This window comes from Oncorhynchus keta, chromosome 19 (assembly GCF_023373465.1).
Source record: "Oncorhynchus keta strain PuntledgeMale-10-30-2019 chromosome 19, Oket_V2, whole genome shotgun sequence".
NCBI classification, from domain to species: Eukaryota; Metazoa; Chordata; class Actinopteri; order Salmoniformes; family Salmonidae; genus Oncorhynchus; species Oncorhynchus keta.
Genome location: NC_068439.1, coordinates 13,432,952 through 13,455,331, shown reverse-complemented (window position 1 = coordinate 13,455,331; position 22,380 = coordinate 13,432,952). Strand labels below are relative to the sequence as shown.

Sequence of the window (22,380 nt, the reverse complement as noted above, 5' to 3'; positions counted from 1 at the left end):
AGGCTGTCTGGCAGTGACAATAGGGCGGTAAGGGAGTAGGAGAGTAGTAAAGCAGTAGGACATTATTAAGGCAGTAGGACAATAGGGCGGTAAGAGTAGGAGAGTAGTAAAGCAGTAGGACATTATTAAGGCAATAGGGCAGTAGTAAAGCAGTAATTCAGTAGTAAAGATGTAGGGTTGTATGGCAGTACGACAGTAAGTCAGTCGGCTGTTCATTTGTGTGTTTAATCATTACCTTTTTCACAGATATACCCCACCTCGTTGTGGACACATAGTTTCTGTCAGATTATCTCTATGATAAAAAGTATTAGATAGAGACGGCCAGACAGGCTTTCAACAGCCCCCCCCACCTGATCTGGTCTATAACTGGAATGCTGATGTCTTTTATTTTCTCATTAGAAATGTTGTGAGAGATGCTGACGGAGACACACAAAGACAGGCCACTGTTCAACTACACTCTTGTTAATAAAGAACCCACTTTGGGGACTTTTTTGTGTGTTTTTTGTAAATGTTTCCCCCTTTTAGGAGGCATTGTTTTCTTCACATTTTATCTGTACCAACACATGATCACAAGGAATCCTTAGATCCACTCTCGTGTCACACTGTCAGACACAATAGTAATGTCACTGTTTCATAGAAGGATGTTTGGAGGGCAGGACAGGTTTCAGGAGGTGGATAAGAAGCTCAGGAGTTGTCAGGAGGACATGTGTGCCAATGGCCACATAGATATACAGTACTATAGATATATGAATAATAGATATCTCCTTTCCTTGGTTCATTTTGAATCATACTTTTTTTAGTAATGTCTGTAGAAGTTTAAAGATGCCTATGGTACTGAGGAGTAACATGACTAAGAGGGAATAGAGCAGGTATAGTTCAGAAGTTATAGTTAATTAACATTCAATATTTTTTGGAGCGGTTGTTTCATTTTGGAGCTACACTTTTTGTCTGGGTTTACTGAACCTGCCTGGGATTCTAGAACCTGGAACTTTCTAGAACCAACTTGATTAGTGGGAGTTCTGTTCTGGAACTTCAGAGTCTATACTGGGCACTTGACGTCACTCACTGTGTTGCTAAATGTGGTAAATCTTAAATATGGCTGCCTTGAGGAATGTGGGACATTACCATTAACAAAGCAGCCTGCCCTTGATTTGAGTCTAAATGGTAAATTGGATTTGTGAAAACAGTTCAGTCTGGTCTGTATTTAGCAAAGCATTTACACTGTATGTTAATCTATGAGAACGTATGAACTGCTTCTGTTATGTAAAGTGCCATATTTACTGAATGTATTACATTTGTAGACTGTAGAGCTGGATACAAGGTTGACTCCAGCAGCAGCACCGCAGATATTAATCTGAGTGAGATGCAACGCTTTTCTCTCACACAGCCGCACGCTGTATCTGTGCATGTGCATGGGTTGGCTTCACACTGTTACAGCATGGTAGGTACGGGATCAAAACAGAGGGGGAAGTGGAACCTCGCGGCTTCAACACTTTTAGGTGATGAGGAAATTGACCCACAATGCCGTTTACTTTCTGAGCTCTACTACTTTACGTTTCCACGCCCATATTTTATAATTTAAACTCTGGTGCTTCTGAATGCTTTGTGTATGTTTGCAGAACACGGTCAATATTATGGGTTGAGTGAAGGTCACTTAAATTAATGTATATATGATGAGTCATGAACGTGTATCTTCATGGTGTTTTTTTTACAGAGTGTCAGTTGAATAATTGTGCACTTCACTTGTTCTGGGTTAGCTATCGTAATAAAACGGCCAATCTTCACTCTAGTGGGATGCTGATGATGCTTTGTCTGCTGCCAAATAAAACAGAACAAATGACACTTCACTTGTGGTGCGTGTTTGGCCCTGGAATATGTGGTGTGTACAAAATATTAGGAACACCTGCTCTTTCCAAGATTTATTTTCATTTAGCAGACGTTGTTATCCAGAGCAATTGCATATGTTTCAGCATGTTGTTCTTGTACTGGTCCCCCGTAAGAATTGAACACACAACCCTGGCATTGTAAGCATCATGCTGTAACAACTGAGCCACACGGACCAAGTGAAAGATATGATCCCTTATTGATGTCATTGTTAAATCCACTTTGATCAGTGTAGATGAAGGGGAGGAGACGGGTTAAAGATGAAGGGGAGGAGACGGGTTAAAGATGAAGGGGAGGAGACAGGTTAAAGATGAAGGGGAGGAGACTGGTTAAAGATGAAGGGGAAAGATGAAGGGGAGGAGACAGGGATTAAAAAGATGAAGGGGAGGAGACAGGTTAAAGATGAAGGGGAGGAGACAAAGATGTTAAAGATGAAGGGGAGGAGACAGGTTAAAGATGAAGGGGAGGAGACAGGTTAAAGATGAAGGGGAGGAGACAGGTTAAAGATGAAGGGGAGGAGACGGGTTAAGATGAAGGGGAGGAGACAGGTTAAAGATTAAAGATGAAGGGGAGGAGACAGGTTAAAGATGAAGGGGAGGAGACAGGTTAAAGATGAAGGGGGAGGGTTAAAGATGAAGAGAAGGAGTCAGGTTAAAGATGAAGGGGAGGAAACAGGTTAAAGATGAAGAGAAGGAGTCAGGTTAAAGATGAAGGGGAGGAGACAGGTTAAAGATGAAGGGGAGGAGACAGGTTAAAGATGAAGGGGAGGAGACAAAGATGAAGGGGAGGAGACAGGTTAAAGATGAAGGGGTTAAAGATGAGACAGGTTAAAGATGAAGGGGAGGAGACAGGTTAAAGATGAAGGGGAGGAGACAGGTTAAAGATGAAGGGGAGGAGACGGGTTAAAGATGAAGGGGAGGAAACAGGTTAAAGATGAAGGGGAGGAGACAGGTTAAAGATGAAGGGGAGGAGACAGGTTAAAGATGAAGAGGAGGGTTAAAGATGAAGGGGAGGAGACAGGTTAAAGATGAAGGGGAGGAGACAGGTTAAAGTTAAAGATGAAGGGGAGGAGACAGGTTAAAGATGAAGGGGAGGAGACAGGTTAAAGGTTAAAGATGAAGGGGAGGAAACAGGTTAAAGATGAAGAGAAGGAGTCAGGTTAAAGATGAAGGGGAGGAGACAGGTTAAAGATGAAGGGGAGGAGACAGGTTAAAGATGAAGGGGAGGAGACAGGTTAAAGATGAAGGGGAGGAAACAGGTTAAAGATGAAGAGAAGGTTAAAGATGAAGGGGAGGAGACAGGTTAAAGATGAAGGGGAGGAGACAGGTTAAAGATGAAGGGGAGGAGGGTTAGATGAAGGGGAGGAGACAGGTTAAAGATGAAGGGGGAGGAAAGACAGGTTAAAGATGAAGGGGAGGAGAAAGATGAAGGGGAGGAGACAGGTTAAAGATGAAGGGGAGAAGGTTAAAGATCAGGTTAAAGATGAAGGGGAGGAGACAGGTTAAAGATGAAGGGGAGGAGACAGGTTAAAGATGAAGGGGAGGAGACGGGTTAAAGATGAAGGGGAGGAAACAGGTTAAAGATGAAGAGAAGGAGATCAGGTTAAAGATGAAGGGGAGGGTTAAAGACAGGTTAAAGATGAAGGGGGGAGGAGACAGGTTAAAGATGAAGGGGAGGAGACAGGTTAAAGATGAAGGGGAGGAGACAGGTTAAAGATGAAGGGGAGGAGACAGGTTAAAGATGAAGGGGAGGAAACAGGTTAAAGATGAAGGGGAGAGAAGGAGATCAGGTTAAAGATGAAGGGGAGGAGACAGGTTAAAGATGAAGGGGAGGAGTCAGGTTAAAGATGAAGGGGAGGAAACAGGTTAAAGATGAAGGGGAGGAGACAGGTTAAAGATGAAGGGGAGGAGACAGGTTAAAGATGAAGGGGAGGGTTAAAGATGAAGGGGAGGAAACAGGTTAAAGATGAAGAGGAGAGGAGACAGGTTAAAGATGAAGGGGAGGAGACTGGAAGAGAAGGAGACAGGTAAAGATGAAAGATGAAGGAGGAAAGACAGGTTAAAGATGAAGGGGAGGAGACTTAAAGATGAAGAGAAGGAGTTTAAAGATGAAGGGGAGGAAACTGGTTAAAGATGAAGGGGAGGAGACTGGTTAAAGATGAAGGGGAGGAGACGGGTTAAAGATGAAGGGGAGGAGACGGGTTAAAGATGAAGGGGAGGAGACAGGTTAAAGATGAAGAGGAGGAGACGGGTTAAAGATGAAGGGGAGGAGACTGGTTAAAGATGAAGGGGAGGAGACAGGTAAAAAAAATGATTTTGAAGCTTTGAGACAATTGAGACATGGATTGTATGTGTGCCATTCAGAGGGTGAATGGGCAAGACAAAATATTTAAGTGCCTTTGAATGGGGTATGGTAGTAGGTGCACCGGTTTGACTGTGTCAAGAACGCTGTTGAGTTTTTCACGCTCAACAGATTCCCTTGTGTATGGTCCTTCTGTGGCTCAGTTGGTAGAGCATGGCGCTTGTAACTCCAGGGTAGTGGGTTCGATTCCCGGGACCACCCATACGTAGAATGTATGCACACATGACTGTAAGTCGCTTTGGATAAAAGCGTCAGCTAAATGGCATATATTATTATATTATTGAAGAATGTCCACCATCCGACTTGACGTAACTGTGAGGAGCATTGGACTCAACGTGGGCCAGCATCCCCGTGGAACACTTTCAACACCTTGTAGAGTCCATGGCCTGACGAATCGAGGCTGTTCTGAGGGCAAAAGGGGGTGCAACATTAGGTGTTCCTAATGTTTTATCCACTCAGTGTACAATGACAGGGAAATAGTGTATTACCACCCAAAACCACCAGATGGCAGTGTGGAACAAAAACCTTACAAATCGTTTCATCCCAGATTTGCTCCAAGCCATCTGCTGTTGTATTGACCTTCATGGTCAATAAGAAGGAACTAGTGGCTGTATCAAGAGCTATAGAACTATAGAGGTGAGACTAATGTGTATCAACAAGCTGCAGGACTGTTCTGTTCCGACAGTTTTTTGAAAAGGGAATATGTTACATATACATTATTCAGAAGACCTTTATAATGATGGGATTAGAATGGTGTTTTATGGGCGAGAGAGAATTTGTTTCTCTACGTGTATTTAATATCATTAGGCCACAGATCACACACACACTCTCTTACACACACACACACACACACACACACGCACGCACGCACGCATGCACGCACGCAGATGTCAGGTAGTAGTAAAACAGCTCCCAAAACGTATCTTTATTTATCAGTGTGAATGATCACCAGTAGTTTATAGTTACACAGCCTGGGCCATGTTCATTAGGACATGCAACCAAAAGTGTTTCAAAACATTTTGCAACGGAAAACTAAAAGGAGTCGTTTCTCTTTCAACAAGCCCATGTATTTCCTCCGTCTCGGTTTTGGTCCGTTTGGTATCTAATGAACACAACCCTGGAGAGTTCTTACACAGAGGACAACAACCACTTCATGGACATGACCGTCACCATCATTAAAATGGCTGTTTATATTTACACTGCTCAGTAACAACATTATGAAGTGTAGTTTATATTTACACTGCTCAGTAACAACATTATGAAGTGTAGTTTATATTTACACTGCTCAGTAACAACATTATGAAGTGTAGTTTATATTTACACTGCTCAGTAACAACATTATGAAATGTAGTTTATATTTACACTGCTCAGTAACAACATTATGAAATGTAGTTTATATTTACACTGCTCAGTAACAACATTATGAAATGTAGTTTATATTTACACTGCTCAGTAACAACATTATGAAGTGTAGTTTATATTTACACTGCTCAGTAACAACATTATGAAGTGTAGTTTATATTTACACTGCTCAGTAACAACATTATGAAGTGTAGTTTATATTTACACTGCTCAGTAACAACATTATGAAATGTAGTTTATATTTACACTGCTCAGTAACAACATTATGAAGTGTAGTTTATATTTTCACTGCTCAGTAACAACATTGTGAAATGTAGTTTATATTTACACTGCTCAGTAACAACATTATGAAGTGTAGTTTATATTTACACTGCTCAGTAACAACATTATGAAGTGTAGTTTATATTTACACTGCTCAGTAACAACATTATGAAGTGTAGTTTATATTTACACTGCTCAGTAACAACATTATGAAATGTAGTTTATATTTACACTGCTCAGTAACAACATTATGAAGTGTAGTTTATATTTACACTGCTCGGAAATAACATTCTGAAGTGTAGTTTATATTTACACTGCTCAGTAACAACATTATTAAGTGTAGTTTATATTTACACTGCTCAGTAACAACATTATGAAGTGTAGTTTATATTTACACTGCTCAGTAACAACATTATGAAGTGTAGTTTATATTTACACTGCTCAGTATCAACATTATGAAGTGTAGTTTATATTTACACTGCTCAGTAACAACATTATGAAGTGTAGTTTATATTTACACTGCTCAGTAACAACATTATGAAGTGTAGTTTATATGTACACTGCTCAGTAACAACATTATGAAGTGTAGTTTTTATTTACACTGCGAGTAACAACATACTAAAGAATACAGTCAGTGTGTGAAGAGGTAACAGTCCCCATGTGTTGATTCTCCTAAAGAGAAATATAATCAACATTCAACTTATTTTTAGCTTCAATGGACAGTGCTATACACGCAGAAAGGAAACATCATTGGTTCAGTAGGATACAATGAGTGAGATACACACAGCCTAAACACATTCTGATAGGTCGCAATAATATGTAGAATCCCCAGATATAACCACAATGGCATCTAGTACACTGTCAACTCTGCCACGGTCTATTCTATTGTCTTTGCTACAGCCGTGTGCTTGTGTGTATGTGTGTGTGCGTGTGCGTGTGCGTGTGTGTGTGTGTGTGTGTGTGACCAAGTGTGATCGTGGTGCATAATCAAATCAAATCAAATCTCTGTGTGTAGACGACATGGTGCCTGCATCTCAATGTGCAGTCGTGAACAGTCATTCAAAATTCAAATACGGGTGCTTGTGGAGAGAGACACGGTGGTTAAATGGTGTCTAGTGTGCCGAGCCCTAAAAATGTTATCAACATTGAAATATGGATATTTGTGGCCAAGACACTAATGGAGTTTCCATGATAAAAACATGATGAGAATATGGAGACATGGACACTGTAATGGAAAACAGGCTTGATACAGACACGATAAGGACCCATAACAACAACTCTGATGTCACCCCTACGTCCGTCCGCCCGCCTGTCTGCCTGTCTGTCTGCCATCATTAAACAGATAGAGGGCCTTTGTCCTCCTCTCATGATGGGAAGCTGTTGATTTTATGGACCTCGGTGATTCTTATCAACCATCAGCACAAAACAGAACAACCAAATGGCCCCTTTAAGCAAGCTTCTACTGTGTGTTAGTCAATCTTACAAAAAGGGGGCTGTATATGTGTTTCTATGTGTGTGCGTGTGTGTGTGTGTGTGTATAAACATAATCACTATATACACTGTGAAAGATATTGGGCTCCCTGTGTAAACAGCCTCTGTGTCTTCCTGCTTGAGTGCCTTAAACATATGCAGCCAGCAGCTCCTCTCCTCTCCTCTCCTCTCCTCAGGGACCAGCAGACGAGCCCACAGCGTGTGAGGAGCCCAGATAACCCCTGCCACCACAAGGCTCGCTTTCTGTAGCCCCACACAAACGCGCGCGCACGCGCACACACACACACACACACACACACACACACACACACACACACACACACACACACACACACACACACACACACACACACACACACACACACACACACACACACACACACACACACACACACACACACACACACACACACACACACTATAGCCACACCAAAGCATCCATACATCCTAACGCCTATGGCGTAAAATGCATCCCCCAATGTGAGTCTAGTCCATAAGTGTAACAGACTTAACGTACACACCATACACCCTCCATGCCTTGAGCCTTGCTATATTAGTAGGATTAGAACAGAGAGGGATGGATGTTTGATTAGTTCTGGCTGCCTGTCTTTATCATAATGGTGTCGTTGGCTTAGGCCTGTCACTCAGAGCAACAGGGATGGATGAAGGAGTATGGGCTATATGTCAATATGAGCTTCTGATACGACAACGTGCAGCTTGGGATTCTGGTTGTGGACTTTGTTAGTGGAGGCTGAGGACTGGCTAGACACCCCCTCGATATGTCAATATGAGCTTCTGATACGACAACGTGCAGCTTGGGATTCTGGTTGTGGACTTTGTTAGTGGAGGCTGAGGACTGGCTAGACACCCCCTCGATGGCTTCAGGCTCCTTTTAAATATATTTGACCTAGGTTTGCTCTACACAATATATATTTTAACTAATAGAACCATATTCATTCAGGTGGGTCACTAATAACAAACAGAGTCTATTTTTCAAATATTCTACAATCTGGTAACTGTAGTGTTAAGCATCCCCCTTCCTGTCTCCCACTGCTCATAACCAGGAATGTCAAAGCAGGAACTGTAGCCACTTAGCTAGCAGGTACAGTAGTCACTTAGCTAGCAGGTACTGTAGTCACTTAGCTAGCAGGTATTGCAGTCACTTAGCTAGCAGGTACTGTAGCCACTTAGCTAGCAGGTACTGTAGCCACTTAGCTAGCAGGTACTGTAGTCACTTAGCTAGCATCACTTAGCTAGCAGGTACTGTAGTCACTTAGCTAGCATCCCTTAGCTAGCAGGAACTGTAGCCACTTAGCAAGCAGGTACTGTAGTCACTTAGCTAGCAGGTACTGTAGTCACTTAGCTAGCAGGTACTGTAGCCACTTAGCTAGCAGGTACTGTAGCCACTTAGCTAGCAGGTATTGCAGTCACTTAGCTAGCAGGTACTGTAGCCACTTAGCTAGCAGGTACTGTAGCCACTTAGCTAGCAGGTACTGTAGTCACTTAGCTAGCGTCACTTAGCTAGCAGGTACTGTAGTCACTTAGCTAGCATCCCTTAGCTAGCAGGAACTGTAGCCACTTAGCAAGCAGGTACTGTAGTCACTTAGCTAGCAGGTACTGTAGTCACTTAGCTAGCAGGTACTGTAGTCACTTAGCTAGCGTCACTTAGCTAGCAGGAACTGTAGCCACTTAGCTAGCAGGTACTGTAGTCACTTAGCTAGCAGGTACTGTAGTCACTTAGCTAGCAGGTACTGTAGTCACTTAGCTAGCATCACTTAGCTAGCAGGTACTGTAGTCACTTAGCTATCTCTGTGCCCTGCAGGCCAGGTGGTTATGTCCTCTTAGAAGAGTCTTAGAGTAAAATAATGGCCCATTTTATATCCTGGGCGTGTGCTTAGTTAGCGGTGCTCGCTAAATAGCGTTTCAATCGGTTACGTCACTTGCTCTGAGACCTGCAAGGGCCGCGGCTTTTGTGGAGCGATGGGTAACGATGCTTCGAGGGTGACTGTTGTCGATGTGTGCAGAGGGTCCCTGGTTCGCGCCCGGGTATGGGCGAGGGGACGGACGTAAAGTTATTCTGTTACACCAGTTTAGCTTAACCATCAGCATTGCATCAATCTGCCATTTTTTACTGTATCCATATTGGTTTTATTGGAGTAATTCAGCCAGGTACTATAAAATATAGGTACACGTGCCGCTATTGTTAGGATGGTGCCAGAGGGACAGAGAGGGAAAGAGACAGAGACGGGGGAGGGAGAGAGCGGGAGAGAGAGAGAGAGACAGAGGGACAGAGGGAGAGAGGGACAGAGGGAGAGAGGGACAGACTGAGAGAGAGAGAGAGAGAGAGAGAGAGAGAGAGAGAGAGAGAGAGAGAGAGAGAGGGAGAGAGACAGAGGGAGAGAGAGAGGGAGAGAGACAGAGGGAGAGAGAGAGAGGGACAGAGGGAGAGAGCGGGAGAGAGACAGAGGGACAGAGAGGGAGAGAGAGAGAGACCGAGGGATAGAGACAGAGAGAGGGGGGAGGGAGAGAGAGGACCAACAGAACTCTCTGGCTGGCTCTAAACCCAGATCTGGTTGGCCTGGACAGCTGTAAAATGTAGCACACTACTTCTATTAATCTGACCTGCCAATCACACCCAACCAACAGGGTCTCAGAGAAGTAACCAACCCACTCTACACACAGAGAGAGAGAGAGGGAGAGAGAGAGAGAGAGAGAGAGAGAGAGAGAGAGAGAGAGAGAGAGAGAGAGAGAGAGAGAGAGAGAGAGAGAGAGAGAGAGAGAGAGAGAGAGAGAGAGAGAGAGAGGTGGGCGAGAGATGAGAGAGAGAAAAAGTGGGCACGAGAGAGAGAGAGACAGACAGAGAGGGAGAGAGAACAAAATAAAAACCTAGCGGTCAAACAGGGAAATGGTTCCAATAGTTTTTCCAGAAGAAAAAGAAACACACACCTATTTAGGCGAGGTGCTGGCTAGCGGAGTAGAAAACTTGAAAATAACATTAAAGAGAGTTGAAATACAGTAGACAATCATAGAGTTTGTTGAAATACATCTAGATAATCAAAGAGTTTGTTGAAATACATGTAGATAATCAGTTTGTTGAATTGAGTTGGTTGTGGTTAACATGGTTATAGCTGCAGGTGAAGGACAGGTAAAGGACAGGTAATGGACAGGTAAAGGACAGGTAAAGGACGGGTAAAGGACAGGTAATGGACAGGTAAAGGACGGGTAAAGGACAGGTAAAGGACTGGTAATGGACAGGTAAAGGAGAGGTAAAGGACTGGTAATGGACAGGTAAAGGACTGGTAATGGACAGGTAAAGGACAGGTAAATGACTGGTAACGGACAGGTAATGGACAGGTAAAGGACAGGTAAATGACAGGTAAAGGACTGGTAATGGACAGGTAAAGGACTGGTAATGGACAGGTAAAGGACTGGTAATGGACAGGTAAAGGACGGGTAAAGGATGGGTAAAGGACGGGTAAAGGACAGGTAAAGGACTGGTAATGGACAGGTAAAGGACAGGTAATGGACAGGTAAAGGACAGGTAAGGGATGGGTAAAGGACGGGTAAAGGATGGGTAAAGGACGGGTAAAGGACAGGTAAAGGACTGGTAATGGACAGGTAAAGGACAGGTAATGGACAGGTAAAGGACAGGTAAGGGACAGGTAAAGGACTGGTAATGGACAGGTAAAGGAGAGGTAAAGGACTGGTAATGGACAGGTAAAGGACAGGTAATGGACAGGTAAAGGACTGGTAATGGACAGGTAAAGGACAGGTAATGGACAGGTAAAGGACAGGTAAAGGACAGGTAATGGACAGGTAAAGGACAGGTAAAGGACAGGTAACGGACAGGTAAAGGACAGGTAAATGACAGGTAAAGGACTGGTAATGGACAGGTAAAGGACAGGTAAATGACAGGTAAAGGACTGGTAATGGACAGGTAAAGGACGGGTAAAGGACAGGTAACGGACAGGTAAATGACAGGTAATGGACAGGTAAAGGACAGGTAATGGACAGGTAAATGACAGGTAAAGGACTGGTAATGGACAGGTAAAGGACAGATAAAGGACAGGTAAATGACAGGTAATGGACAGGTAAAGGACAGGTAATGACAGGTAACGGACAGGTAATGGACAGGTAAATGACAGGTAAAGGACTGGTAATGGACAGGTAAAGGTCAGGTAAATGACAGGTAAAGGACTGGTAATGGACAGGTAAAGGACAGGTAAAGGACCGGTAAAGGACTGGTAATGGGCAGGTAAAGGATGGGTAAAGGACAGGTAATGGACTGGTAAAGGACTGGTAATGGACAGGTACAGGACAGGTAAAGGACAGGGAGGTGAGATGATCCATTTACACTGAAAGAGATGCTCAGTCTCCATTTTGTCTCTCCTTTTCTGTGAAGAAAACAAGTATTTGTGCAACGACTAGAAGGTGAGATCCACTAATATATGCTCCTAGTTTGGAGCTGCTAGTTGGGAGGGCTGAGGTGTCATATTCTGGATCACATTAGTTGGTCTGATCAAAATGCTGCTAGACTGTGGCTGGACTGTGGCTGTCACAGAGGAATGGTTTGGTGTGAGCAATTGGAAGATACAATGAACACCTGTACCTGCACTCTTCTTTTGGTGCAGTAGTTGTATTGTTGAGTCTGAATAGGATGGGTCATTGTACATCATTCAACACATTTGAAAGAAGCGTTACTGATTTCCTAAACATACCTATTATATAGTCAACCTTTTGCCATCACGATTGTGATTCTTTATGTTAAAAACAAGCCCTCATTCAAGGGGAAATAATGTTTGATAAGGCAGCATTTAAAAAAGAATCACGGATCGAAAACCATTTATAAAGAACACATGAAGATGTGAAAAAGTCCCTCCCTCCTTGCCCTTCTAAATGTGTCCTAGAACAAGAGAAAGGAATCAGTCACTCTAGCCGAAAGGGTCCCCTGAACTTACACGTGATTTTAATAGAAGGAATAGACAAAACTCAGACAAACTCATCAAGGCACAGTCACACTCCAAGAACCATCCTGTTTCACATGACTTAACATTCCTGAAAGCAGTCAGAGTGACAGCCCCCACTCCCCACTCCCCACTCCCCACTCCCCAAAACACAACAATACTGTCCAACCCCACTAACAGAGTGACAGCCCCCACTCCCCACTCCCCAAAACACAACAATACTGTCCAACCCCACTAACAGAGTGACTGCCCCCACACCCCAAAACACAACAATACTGTCCAACCCCACTAACAGAGTGACAGCCCCAAACCCCAGAACACAACAATACTGTCCAACCCCACTAACAGAGTGACAGCCCCCACTCCCCAAACCCCAGAACACAACAATACTGTCCAACCCCACTAACAGAGTGACAGCCCCCACTCCCCAAACCCCAGAACACAACAATACTGTCCAACCTCTCTCTCAAATAACCCCACTAACAGAGTTTTACTGTTAACCCCACTAACAGTACTTTTGTGATTGTTACAGGTGGTCATCTTGTGTTTTATTTATTTAAATTCATGAAAAATACATCAGCAACTTTTCTAAATGACCCCGCTCCTCCGCTTTATTATAAAGTCCTCCGCTGACCATGGTGTGCGTGTGGATGGCTCTGATAAACCCAAACAAGGGCACTCCTCTCCACCTCATTGCCTCCCTACCACTGAGGAAGTACAGTTCCCGTCCATTTAACAAACAAGACATCACACACAGTATTGTACCAGTGCAGTGGCTCTCTGTGTCAGCCCAGCCCACCTGCCTTAAATGTAATGATGTAATGTAACCTTATTGTTGAACACAACAATACTGTCGGTGCCTCTGAACCCCACTAACAGAGCACAATGAAACCCCAGACCACTGTCAGAGGAACAAGGACATAACCTGTTCGCAGCAGGAGGAAACGAGGTTTGTTGGTGGAAGCTGGGGGTGTCGTTATTGACCTTTTGTTGAGCAAACCACATTCCCATGACTATTCTCTTAACTCTCTCTCAAATAACTTTTGGTGATTGTTACAGGTGGTCATCTTGCTGAAAAATACATCAGCAACTTTTTAAATGAATTCCTTTATTATAAAGTCCTGCTGGTGCTGGGAGGGATTGAGGAGAGGGGCGCACATACAAATATTGAGCTGGGGGCAGAGCAGGGAGGGATGGAGGGGGCGGAGCTGGGGGGAGGGACGGAGCTGGGGGCGGAGCTGGGGGGGATTGAGGAGAGGGGCGGAGCTTGGGGCAGAGCTGGGAGGGATTGAGAAGAGGGGGGGGCGGAGCTGGGGGCAGAGCTGGGGGCAGAGCTGGGAGGGATTGAGAAGAGGGGCGGAGGGGCGGAGCTGGGGGCAGAGCTGGGAGGATTGAGGAGAGGGGCGGAGCTGGGGGATTGGGGAGAGGGGCGGAGCTTGGGGCAGAGCTGGGAGGGATTGAGGAGGGGGGCGGAGCTGGGGGCAGAGCAGGGAGGGATGGAGGAGAGGGACGGAGCTGGGGGCGGAGCTGGGGACAGAGCAGGGAGGGATGGAGGAGAGGGACGGAGCTGGGGGTAGAGCAGGGAGGGATTGAGGAGAGGGACGGAGCTGGGGGCAGAGCAGGGATGGAGGAGAGAGGGATGGAGCTGGGGACAGAGGAGAGAGGGATGGAGGAGAGAGGGATGGAGCTGGGGGCAGAGCAGGGAGGGATAGAGGAGAGAGGGATGGAGCTGGGGACAGAGCAGGGAGGGATGGAGGAGAGAGGGATGGAGCTGGGGGCAGAGCAGGGATGGAGGAGAGAGGGATGGAGCTGGGGGCAGAGCAGGGAGGGATGGAGGAGAGAGGGATGGAGGAGAGGGGTGGAGCTGGGGGCAGAGCAGGGAGGGATGGAGGAGAGGGATGGAGGAGAGAGGGACGGAGCTGGGGGCAGAGCAGGGAGGGATGGAGGAGAGAGGGATGGAGGAGAGGGTCGGAGCTGGGGGCAGAGCAGGGAGGGATTGAGGAGAAGGACGGAGCTGGGGGCAGAGCAGGGAGGGATACAGGAGAGGGGCGGAGCTGGGGGCAGAGCAGGGAGGGATTGAGGAGAGGGACGGAGCTGGGGGCAGAGCAGAGAGGGATGGAGGAGAGGGACGGAGCTGGGGGCAGAGCAGAGAGGTATTGAGGAGAGGGATGGAGGAGAGAGGGATGGAGCTGGGGGCAGAGCAGGGAGGGATGGAGGAGAGGGACGGAGCTGGGGGCAGAGCAGGGAGGGATTGAGGAGAGGGACGGAGCTGGGGGCAGAGCAGGGAGGGATGGAGGAGAGGGACGGAGCTGGGGGCAGAGCAGGGAGGGATGGAGGAGAGGGACGGAGCTGGGGGCAGAGCAGGGAGGGATGGAGGAGAGAGGGATGGAGCTGGGGACAGAGGAGAGAGGGATGGAGGAGAGAGAGATGGAGCTGGAAAAGAGGAGAGAGGGACTGTGCTAGGGACAGAGGAGAGAGGGATGGAGCTAGGGACAGAGGAGAGAGGGATGGAGCTAGGGACAGAGGAGAGAGGGATGGAGCTAGGGACAGAGGAAAGAGGGACGGTGCTAGGGACAGAGGAAAGAGGGACAGAGGAGAGAGGGATGGAGCTCGGGACAGAGGAGAGAGGGACGGAGGAGAGAGGGCCAGAGCAAGGGACAGGGGAGAGAGGGTCGGAGGAGAGAGGGATGGAGCTAGGGACAGGGGAGAGAGGGTCAGAGCTAGGGACAGAGGAGAGAGGGACGGAGCAAGGGACAGAAAGGAGAGAGGGATGGAGCTAGGGACAACGTCAACAAAACTAAGGAGATGATTGTGGACTTCAGGAAACAGCAGAGGGAACACCCCCCTATCCACATCGATGGAACAGTAGTGGAGAGGGTAGCAAGTTTTAAGTTCCTCGGCATACACATCACAGACAAACTGAATTGGTCCACTCACACAGACAGCATCGTGAAGAAGGCGCAGCAGCGCCTCTTCAACCTCAGGAGGCTGAAGAAATTCGGCCTCACAAAAGCACTCACAAACTTCTACAGATGCACAATCGAGAGCATCCTGGCGGGCTGTATCACCGCCTGGTACGGCAACTGCTCCGCCCTCAACCGTAAGGCTCTCCAGAGGGTAGTGAGGTCTGCACAACGCATCACCGGGGGCAAACTACCTGCCCTCCAGGACACCTACACCACCCGATGTTACAGGAAGGCCATAAAGATCATCAAGGACATCAACCACCGAGCCACTGCCTGTTCACCCCGCTATCATCCAGAAGGCGAGGTCAGTACAGGTGCATCAAAGCTGGGACCGAGAGACTGAAAAACAGCTTCTATCTCAAGGCCATCAGACTGTTAAACAGCCACCACTAACATTGAGTGGCTGCTGCCAACACACTGACATTGACACTGACTCAACTCCAGCCACTTTAATAATGGGAATTGATGGGAAATTATGTAAATATATCACTAGCCACTTTAAACAATGCTACCTTATATAATGTTACTTACCCTACATTATTCATCTCATATGCATACGTATATACTGTACTCTATATCATCGACTGCATCCTTATGTAATACATGTATCACTAGCCACTTTAACTATGCCACTTTGTTTACATACTCATCTCATATGTATATACTGTACTCGATACCATCTACTGTATCTTGCCTATGCTGCCCTGTACCATCACTCATCATTCATATATCCTTATGTACATATTCTTTATCCCCTTACACTGTGTATAAGACAGTAGTTTTGGAATTGTTAGTTAGATTACTTGTTGGTTATTACTGCATTGTCGGAACTAGAAGCACAAGCATTTCGCTACACTCGCATTAACATCTGCTAACCATGTGTATGTGACAAATAACATTTGATTTGATTTGATTTGGAGCTAGGGACAGAGGCGAGAGGGACGGAGCAAGGGACAGGGAAGAGAGGGTCGGAGGAGAGAGGGATGGAACTAGGGACAGGGGAGAGAGGGTCAGAGCTTGGGACAGAGGAGAGAGACGGAGCAAGGGACAGAAAGGAGAGAGAGATGGAGCTAGGGACAGAGAGAGGGATGGTGCTAGGGACAGAGGAGAGAGGGACGGAGCAAGGGACAGAAAGGAGAGAGGGATGGAGCTAGGGACAGAGGAGAGAGGGACGGAGCAAGGGACAGAAAGGAGAGAGGGATGGAGCTAGGGACAGAGGAGAGAGGGACGGTGCTAGGGACAGCTCTGTTCTGTTATTCCCCCAGGTTCCATTAATCCAGCTTTGTTCTGTTCTGTTATTCCGCCAGTTTCCATTCATCCAGCTCTGTTCTGTTCTGTTATTCTCCCAGGTTCCATTCATCCAGCTCTGTTCTGTTCTGTTGTTCCCTCAGGTTCCATTCATCCAGCTCTGTTCTGTTCTGTTATTCCCCCAGGTTCCATTCAACCAGCTCTGTTCTGTTCTGTTATTCCCTCAGGTTCCATTCATCCAGCTCTGTTCTGTTCTGTTATTCCCCCAGGTTCCATTCAACCAGCTCTGTTCTGTTCTGTTATTACCCCAGGTTCCATTCATTCAGCTCTGTTCTGTTCTGTTATTCCCCCAGGTTCCATTCATCCAGCTCTGTTCTGTTCTGTTATTCCCCCAGGTTCCATTCATCCAGCTCTGTTCTGTTCTGTTATTCCCCCAGGTTCCATTCATCCAGCTCTGTTCTGTTCTGCTGTTCCCCCAGTTCCATTCATCCAGCTCTGTTCTGTTCTGTTGTTCTCCCAGGTTCCATTCATTCAGCTCTGTTCTGTTCTGTTATTCTCCCCAGGTTCCATTCATCCAGCTCTGTTCTGTTCTGTTATTCCCCCAGGTTCCATTCATCCAGCTCTGCTCTGTTCTGTTATTCCCCCAGGTTCCATTCATCCAGCTCTGCTCTGTTCTGTTATTCCCCCAGGTTCCATTCATCCAGCTCTGTTCTGTTATTCCCCCAGGTTCCATTCATCCAGCTCTGTTCTGTTATTCCCCCAGGTTCCATTCATCAAGCTCTGTTCTGTTATTCCCCCAGGTTCCATTCATCCAGCTCTGTTCTGTTATTCTCCCAGGTTCCATTCATCCAGCTCTGTTCTGTTCTGTTATTCCCCCAGGTTCCATTCAACCAGCTCTGTTCTGTTCTGTTATTCCCCCAGGTTCCATTCATTCAGCTCTGTTCTGTTCTGTTATTCCCCCAGGTTCCATTCATCCAGCTCTGTTCTGTTCTGTTATTCCCCCAGGTTCCATTCATCCAGCTCTGTTCTGTTCTGTTATTCCCCCAGGTTCCATTCATCCAGCTCTGCTCTGTTCTGTTATTCTCCCAGGTTCCATTCATCCAGCTCTGTTCTGTTCTGCTGTTCCCCCAGTTCCATTCATCCAGCTCTGTTCTGTTCTGTTGTTCCCCCAGTTCCATTCATCCAGCTCTGTTCTGTTCTGTTATTCTCCCAGTTTCCATTCATCCAGCTCTGCTCTGTTCTGTTATTCCCCCAGGTTCCATTCATCCAGCTCTGTTCTGTTCTGTTATTCCCCCAGGTTCCATTCATTCAGCTCTGTTCTGTTCTGTTATTCCCCCAGGTTCCATTCATCCAGCTCTGTTCTGTTCTGTTATTCCCCCAGGTTCCATTCATCCAGCTCTGCTCTGTTCTGTTATTCCCCCAGGTTCCATTCATCCAGCTCTGCTCTGTTCTGTTATTCCCCCAGGTTCCATTAATCCATTTCTGTTCTGTTATTCCCCCAGGTTCCATTCATCCAGCTCTGTTCTGTTATTCCCCCAGGTTCCATTCATCCAGCTCTGTTCTGTTCTGTTATTCCCCCAGGTTCCATTCATCCAGCTCTGTTCTGTTATTCCCCCAGGTTCCATTCATCCAGCTCTGTTCTGTTCTGTTATTCTCCCAGGTTCCATTCATCCAGCTCTGTTCTGTTCTGTTGTTCCCCCAGGTTCCATTCATCCAGCTCTGTTCTGTTCTGTTATTCTCCCAGGTTCCATTCATCCAGCTCTGCTCTGTTCTGTTATTCCCCCAGGTTCCATTCATCCAGCTCTGCTCTGTTCTGTTATTCCTCCAGGTTCCATTAATCCATTTCTGTTCTGTTATTCCCCCAGGTTCCATTCATCCAGCTCTGTTCTGTTGTTCCCCCAGGTTCCATTCATCCAGCTCTGTTCTGTTCTGTTATTCCCCCAGGTTCCATTCATCCAGCTCTGTTCTGTTCTGTTATTCTCCCAGGTTCCATTCATCCAGCTCTGTTCTGTCTGTTCTCTGTTGCTCCCCCAGGTTCCATTCATCCAGCTCTGTTCTGTTATTCCCCCAGGTTCCATTCATCCAGCTCTGTTCTGTTATTCCCCCAGGTTCCATTCATTCAGCTCTGTTCTGTTATTCCCCCAGGTTCCATTCATCCAGCTCTGTTCTGTTCTGTTATTCTCCCCAGGTTCCATTCATCCAGTTCTGTTCTGTTATTCCCCCAGGTTCCATTCATCCAGCTCTGCTCTGTTCTGTTATTCTCCCCAGGTTCCATTCATCCAGCTCTGCTCTGTTCTGTTATTCCCCCAGGTTCCATTCATCCAGCTCTGTTCTGTTCTGTTATTCTCCCCAGGTTCCATTCATCCAGCTCTGCTCTGTTCTGTTATTCCCCCAGGTTCCATTCATCCAGCTCTGTTCTGTTCTGTTATTCTCCCAGGTTCCATTCATTCAGCTCTGTTCTGTTATTCCCCCAGGTTCCATTCATCCAGCTCTGTTCTGTTCTGTTACTCCCCAGGTTCCATTCATTCAGCTCTGTTCTGTTCTGTTACTTCCCCAGGTTCCATTCATTCAGCTCTGCTCTGTTCTGTTATTCCCCCAGGTTCCATTCATCCAGCTCTGTTCTGTTCTGTTATTCCCCCAGGTTCCATTCATCCAGCTCTGTTCTGTTCTGTTATTCTCCCAGGTTCCATTCATTCAGCTCTGTTCTGTTATTCCCCCAGGTTCCATTCATCCAGCTCTGTTCTGTTCTGTTACTCCCCAGGTTCCATTCATTCAGCTCTGTTCTGTTCTGTTACTCCCCAGGTTCCATTCATCCAGCTCTGTTCTGTTCTGTTATTCTCCCCAGGTTCCATTCATCCAGCTCTGTTCTGTTCTGTTATTCCCCCAGTTCCATTCATTCAGCTCTGTTCTGTTCTGTTACTCCCCAGGTTCCATTCATCCAGCTCTGTTCTGTTCTGTTATTCTCACAGGTTCCATTCATTCAGCTCTGTTCTGTTATTCCCCCAGGTTCCATTCATCCAGCTCTGTTCTGTTCTGTTATTCTCCCAGGTTCCATTCATCCAGCTCTGTTCTGTTCTGTTATTCCCCCAGGTTCCATTCATCCAGCTCTGTTCTGTTCTGTTATTCTCCCAAGTTCCATTCATTCAGCTGTTCTGTTCTGCTGTTCCCCCAGTTCCATTCATCCAGCTCTGTTCTGTTCTGTTGTTCCCTCAGGTTCCATTCATCCAGCTCTGTTCTGTTCTGTTATTCTCCCCAGGTTCCATTCATCCAGCTCTGTTCTGTTCTGTTATTCTCCAGGTTCCATTCATTCAGCTCTGTTCTGTTATTCCCCAGGTTCCATTCATCCAGCTCTGTTCTGTTCTGTTATTCCCCCAGGTTCCATTCATCCAGCTCTGTTCTGTTCTGTTATTCTCCCAGGTTCCATTCATTCAGCTCTGTTCTGTTACTCCCCAGGTTCCATTCATCCAGCTCTGTTCTGTTCTGTTATTCTCAGCAGGTTCCATTCATCTCAGCTCTGTTCTGTTATTCCCCCAGGTTCCATTCATCCAGCTCTGTTCTGTTCTGTTATTCCCCCTGGTTCCATTCATCCAGCTCTGTTCTGTTCTGTTGTTCCCTCAGGTTCCATTCATCCAGCTCTGTTCTGTTCTGTTATTCTCCCAGGTTCCATTCATCCAGCTCTGTTCTGTTCTGTTACTCCCCAGGATCCATTCATTCAGCTCTGTGCTGTTCTGTTATTCCCCCAGGTTCCATTCATCCATTTCTGTTCTGTTCTGCTGTTCCCCCAGTTCCATTCATTCAGCTCTGTTCTGTTACACTGACCGATGTAAATAATGGATGATATATCATTGATCCTGACACCTTTAGGGAAATCAGGTGAACCACATACCCTGGTTTATTTAGTAGCATGATGGTTAAACACAGTTACTCAGAACTAGCTGAAAGGTATTTAGAGACGAGGTGATGTAGGCTGATAGGGTGGGTGTACACTTTATACAAGAACTGAATTCAAACCTGCCTTCGCCATTTCCGCTCGGCTCAATAATATATTACATTTACATTTAGGGACGCTCTTATCCAGAGCGACACAAATTGGTGCATACACCTTATGACAACCAGTACTGTAGCTAGATATATAATAGGTGTAAAGATATTAACTATTACATGGAAACAACATTGTAGCTTATATATTTCCCCTTTCTGTTCAGTACTATATCTGTTAGAATTGGAACGTGGCCGGTTGATATCCACCTACAACACACACAGTAAACCAGAGGGGTCGAGAAAGACGACAGCTTTGGAGACAACACACAGAGTTCTCTGTTGAGACACAAGAACTTGTCTTGAGGCAGTTTTTTACATTTATTTTCATGTTCTACTACAGTGTAACAGCATGGACATATAAAAAGGCATTATAGTGAAACCTTATTGGACCAGAATAGACCCCCCACTGCGTTCCCTGCTAACGGAGTGCACAGCACCTCTCGGGCTGACACTCTACACACAACGGAGACATAGAAAAAATAATATAGAATGATATTTCTTGAATGATATTTCTATGAACGGGGATACCGTTTATTAAACAAAAAATGTTAAAAAGCACCACAGTGAGGTAAACAAGGCATCACCGTTAGATACCAGAGAGAGGGAACATTGACAACAAACAAAACATCAACGGTAAACGTTAAAACAACAGAATCCCGGGTGGGTGGACTCCTGTAGCTTAAACGTTGCCCGTCCTGTCATTTCATTACAAATGGTTTTTAACAGAAGGAGGCGAGGATGGGGGGCATAAAAACCCTGGATTGCTGGTGCCATGTATTGGCCAATGAGAGGCTTTGAAGCCAGTGGTCGGCCATATTGCCACTCCCCAGTAAGATCAGTCCTCCATAGGAATGAGTGGAATTCTAGAGTATTTCACTTAAATGCAAAGGTCAAAATTACATGTATTTAAGTATTTTTTGTTGTAGTGAGGACAGTAACATTAATACTCTGAAAATTATACTTTAAGATTGAAAAAAAAAATACATTTTACATTGATTTATTTTTTACAATGGAGGAATACCAAGATGGCTTCAATACAGCGCCCCTGTCAGTCATCCAGAGTTTATATACATCATCGGGCCAGACACAAGCCGAAGAGCTCACTCATGCTCTCTCACACACAGAGCGAGCTGTCAGGTTGGAGCTGCTAAACGACACTTCCAGATATTATAAAGGGTTACTCTGTGTGTGTGTGTGTGTGTGTGTGTGTGTGTGTGTGTGTGTGTGTGTGTGTGTGTGTGTGTGTGTGTGTGTGTGTGTGTGTGTGTGTGTGTTGTGTGTGTGTGTGTGTGTGTGTGGTGCTGTGGAGTTCTGGTGCTGTGGAGTTCTGGTGCTGTGCGTTCTGGTGCTGTGGAGTTCTGGTGCTGTGCGTGCGTCTGGTGCTGTGGAGTTCTGGTGCTGTGGAGTTCTGGTGCTGTGTAACAAAACAAGCATTCCTGCGTGCAGAATGAAAGTGCTGCTCGTGTATATTTAGGTGACTGTCTTCTTCTGGTGCTGTGGAGTTCTGGTGCTGTGGAGTTCTGGTGCTGTGGAGTTCTGGTGCTGTGGAGTTCTGGTGCTGTGGAGTTCTGGTGCTGTGGAGTTCTGGTGCTGTGTAACAAAACAAGCATTCCTTGGTTTCAGAATGAAAGAATTCTCCTCAGAATGACACGATTACAGCATCCACTGTCTTCTTTCAGCTGAACATAAAAACAACATATAATAGTCATTCATAAATGCTAAATAGTAGAAAAAACAACAACAGCCAGATCCATCTCTTTCACTTTAGATTTAAATATCTACTCTTTAAGTATATATAGATT

The 22,380-nt window shown here is 45.9% G+C and overlaps 2 protein-coding genes across 2 annotated transcripts in view; one reads left to right on the top strand and one right to left on the bottom strand.

The window, feature by feature from the left end:
- The first annotated feature begins 641 nt into the window (after positions 1-641).
- LOC127909653 (uncharacterized) lies at positions 642-22,176 on the top strand. The gene is made up of 5 exons (XM_052471807.1): positions 642-733; positions 16,597-16,638; positions 16,975-17,667; positions 19,137-19,506; positions 22,081-22,176. Exons 1-5 carry the CDS (start codon positions 642-644, stop codon positions 22,174-22,176), a joined length of 1,293 nt encoding a protein of 430 aa, XP_052327767.1.
- The window catches only part of LOC118380741 (zinc finger protein 704-like), a 109,966-nt gene continuing 109,625 nt past the window's right edge, over positions 22,040-22,380 (bottom strand). The window contains exon 10 of the transcript XR_008070376.1: positions 22,040-22,168. The gene's annotated coding sequence lies outside the window, so the exon portion shown is untranslated. The remainder of the gene's footprint in view (positions 22,169-22,380) is intronic.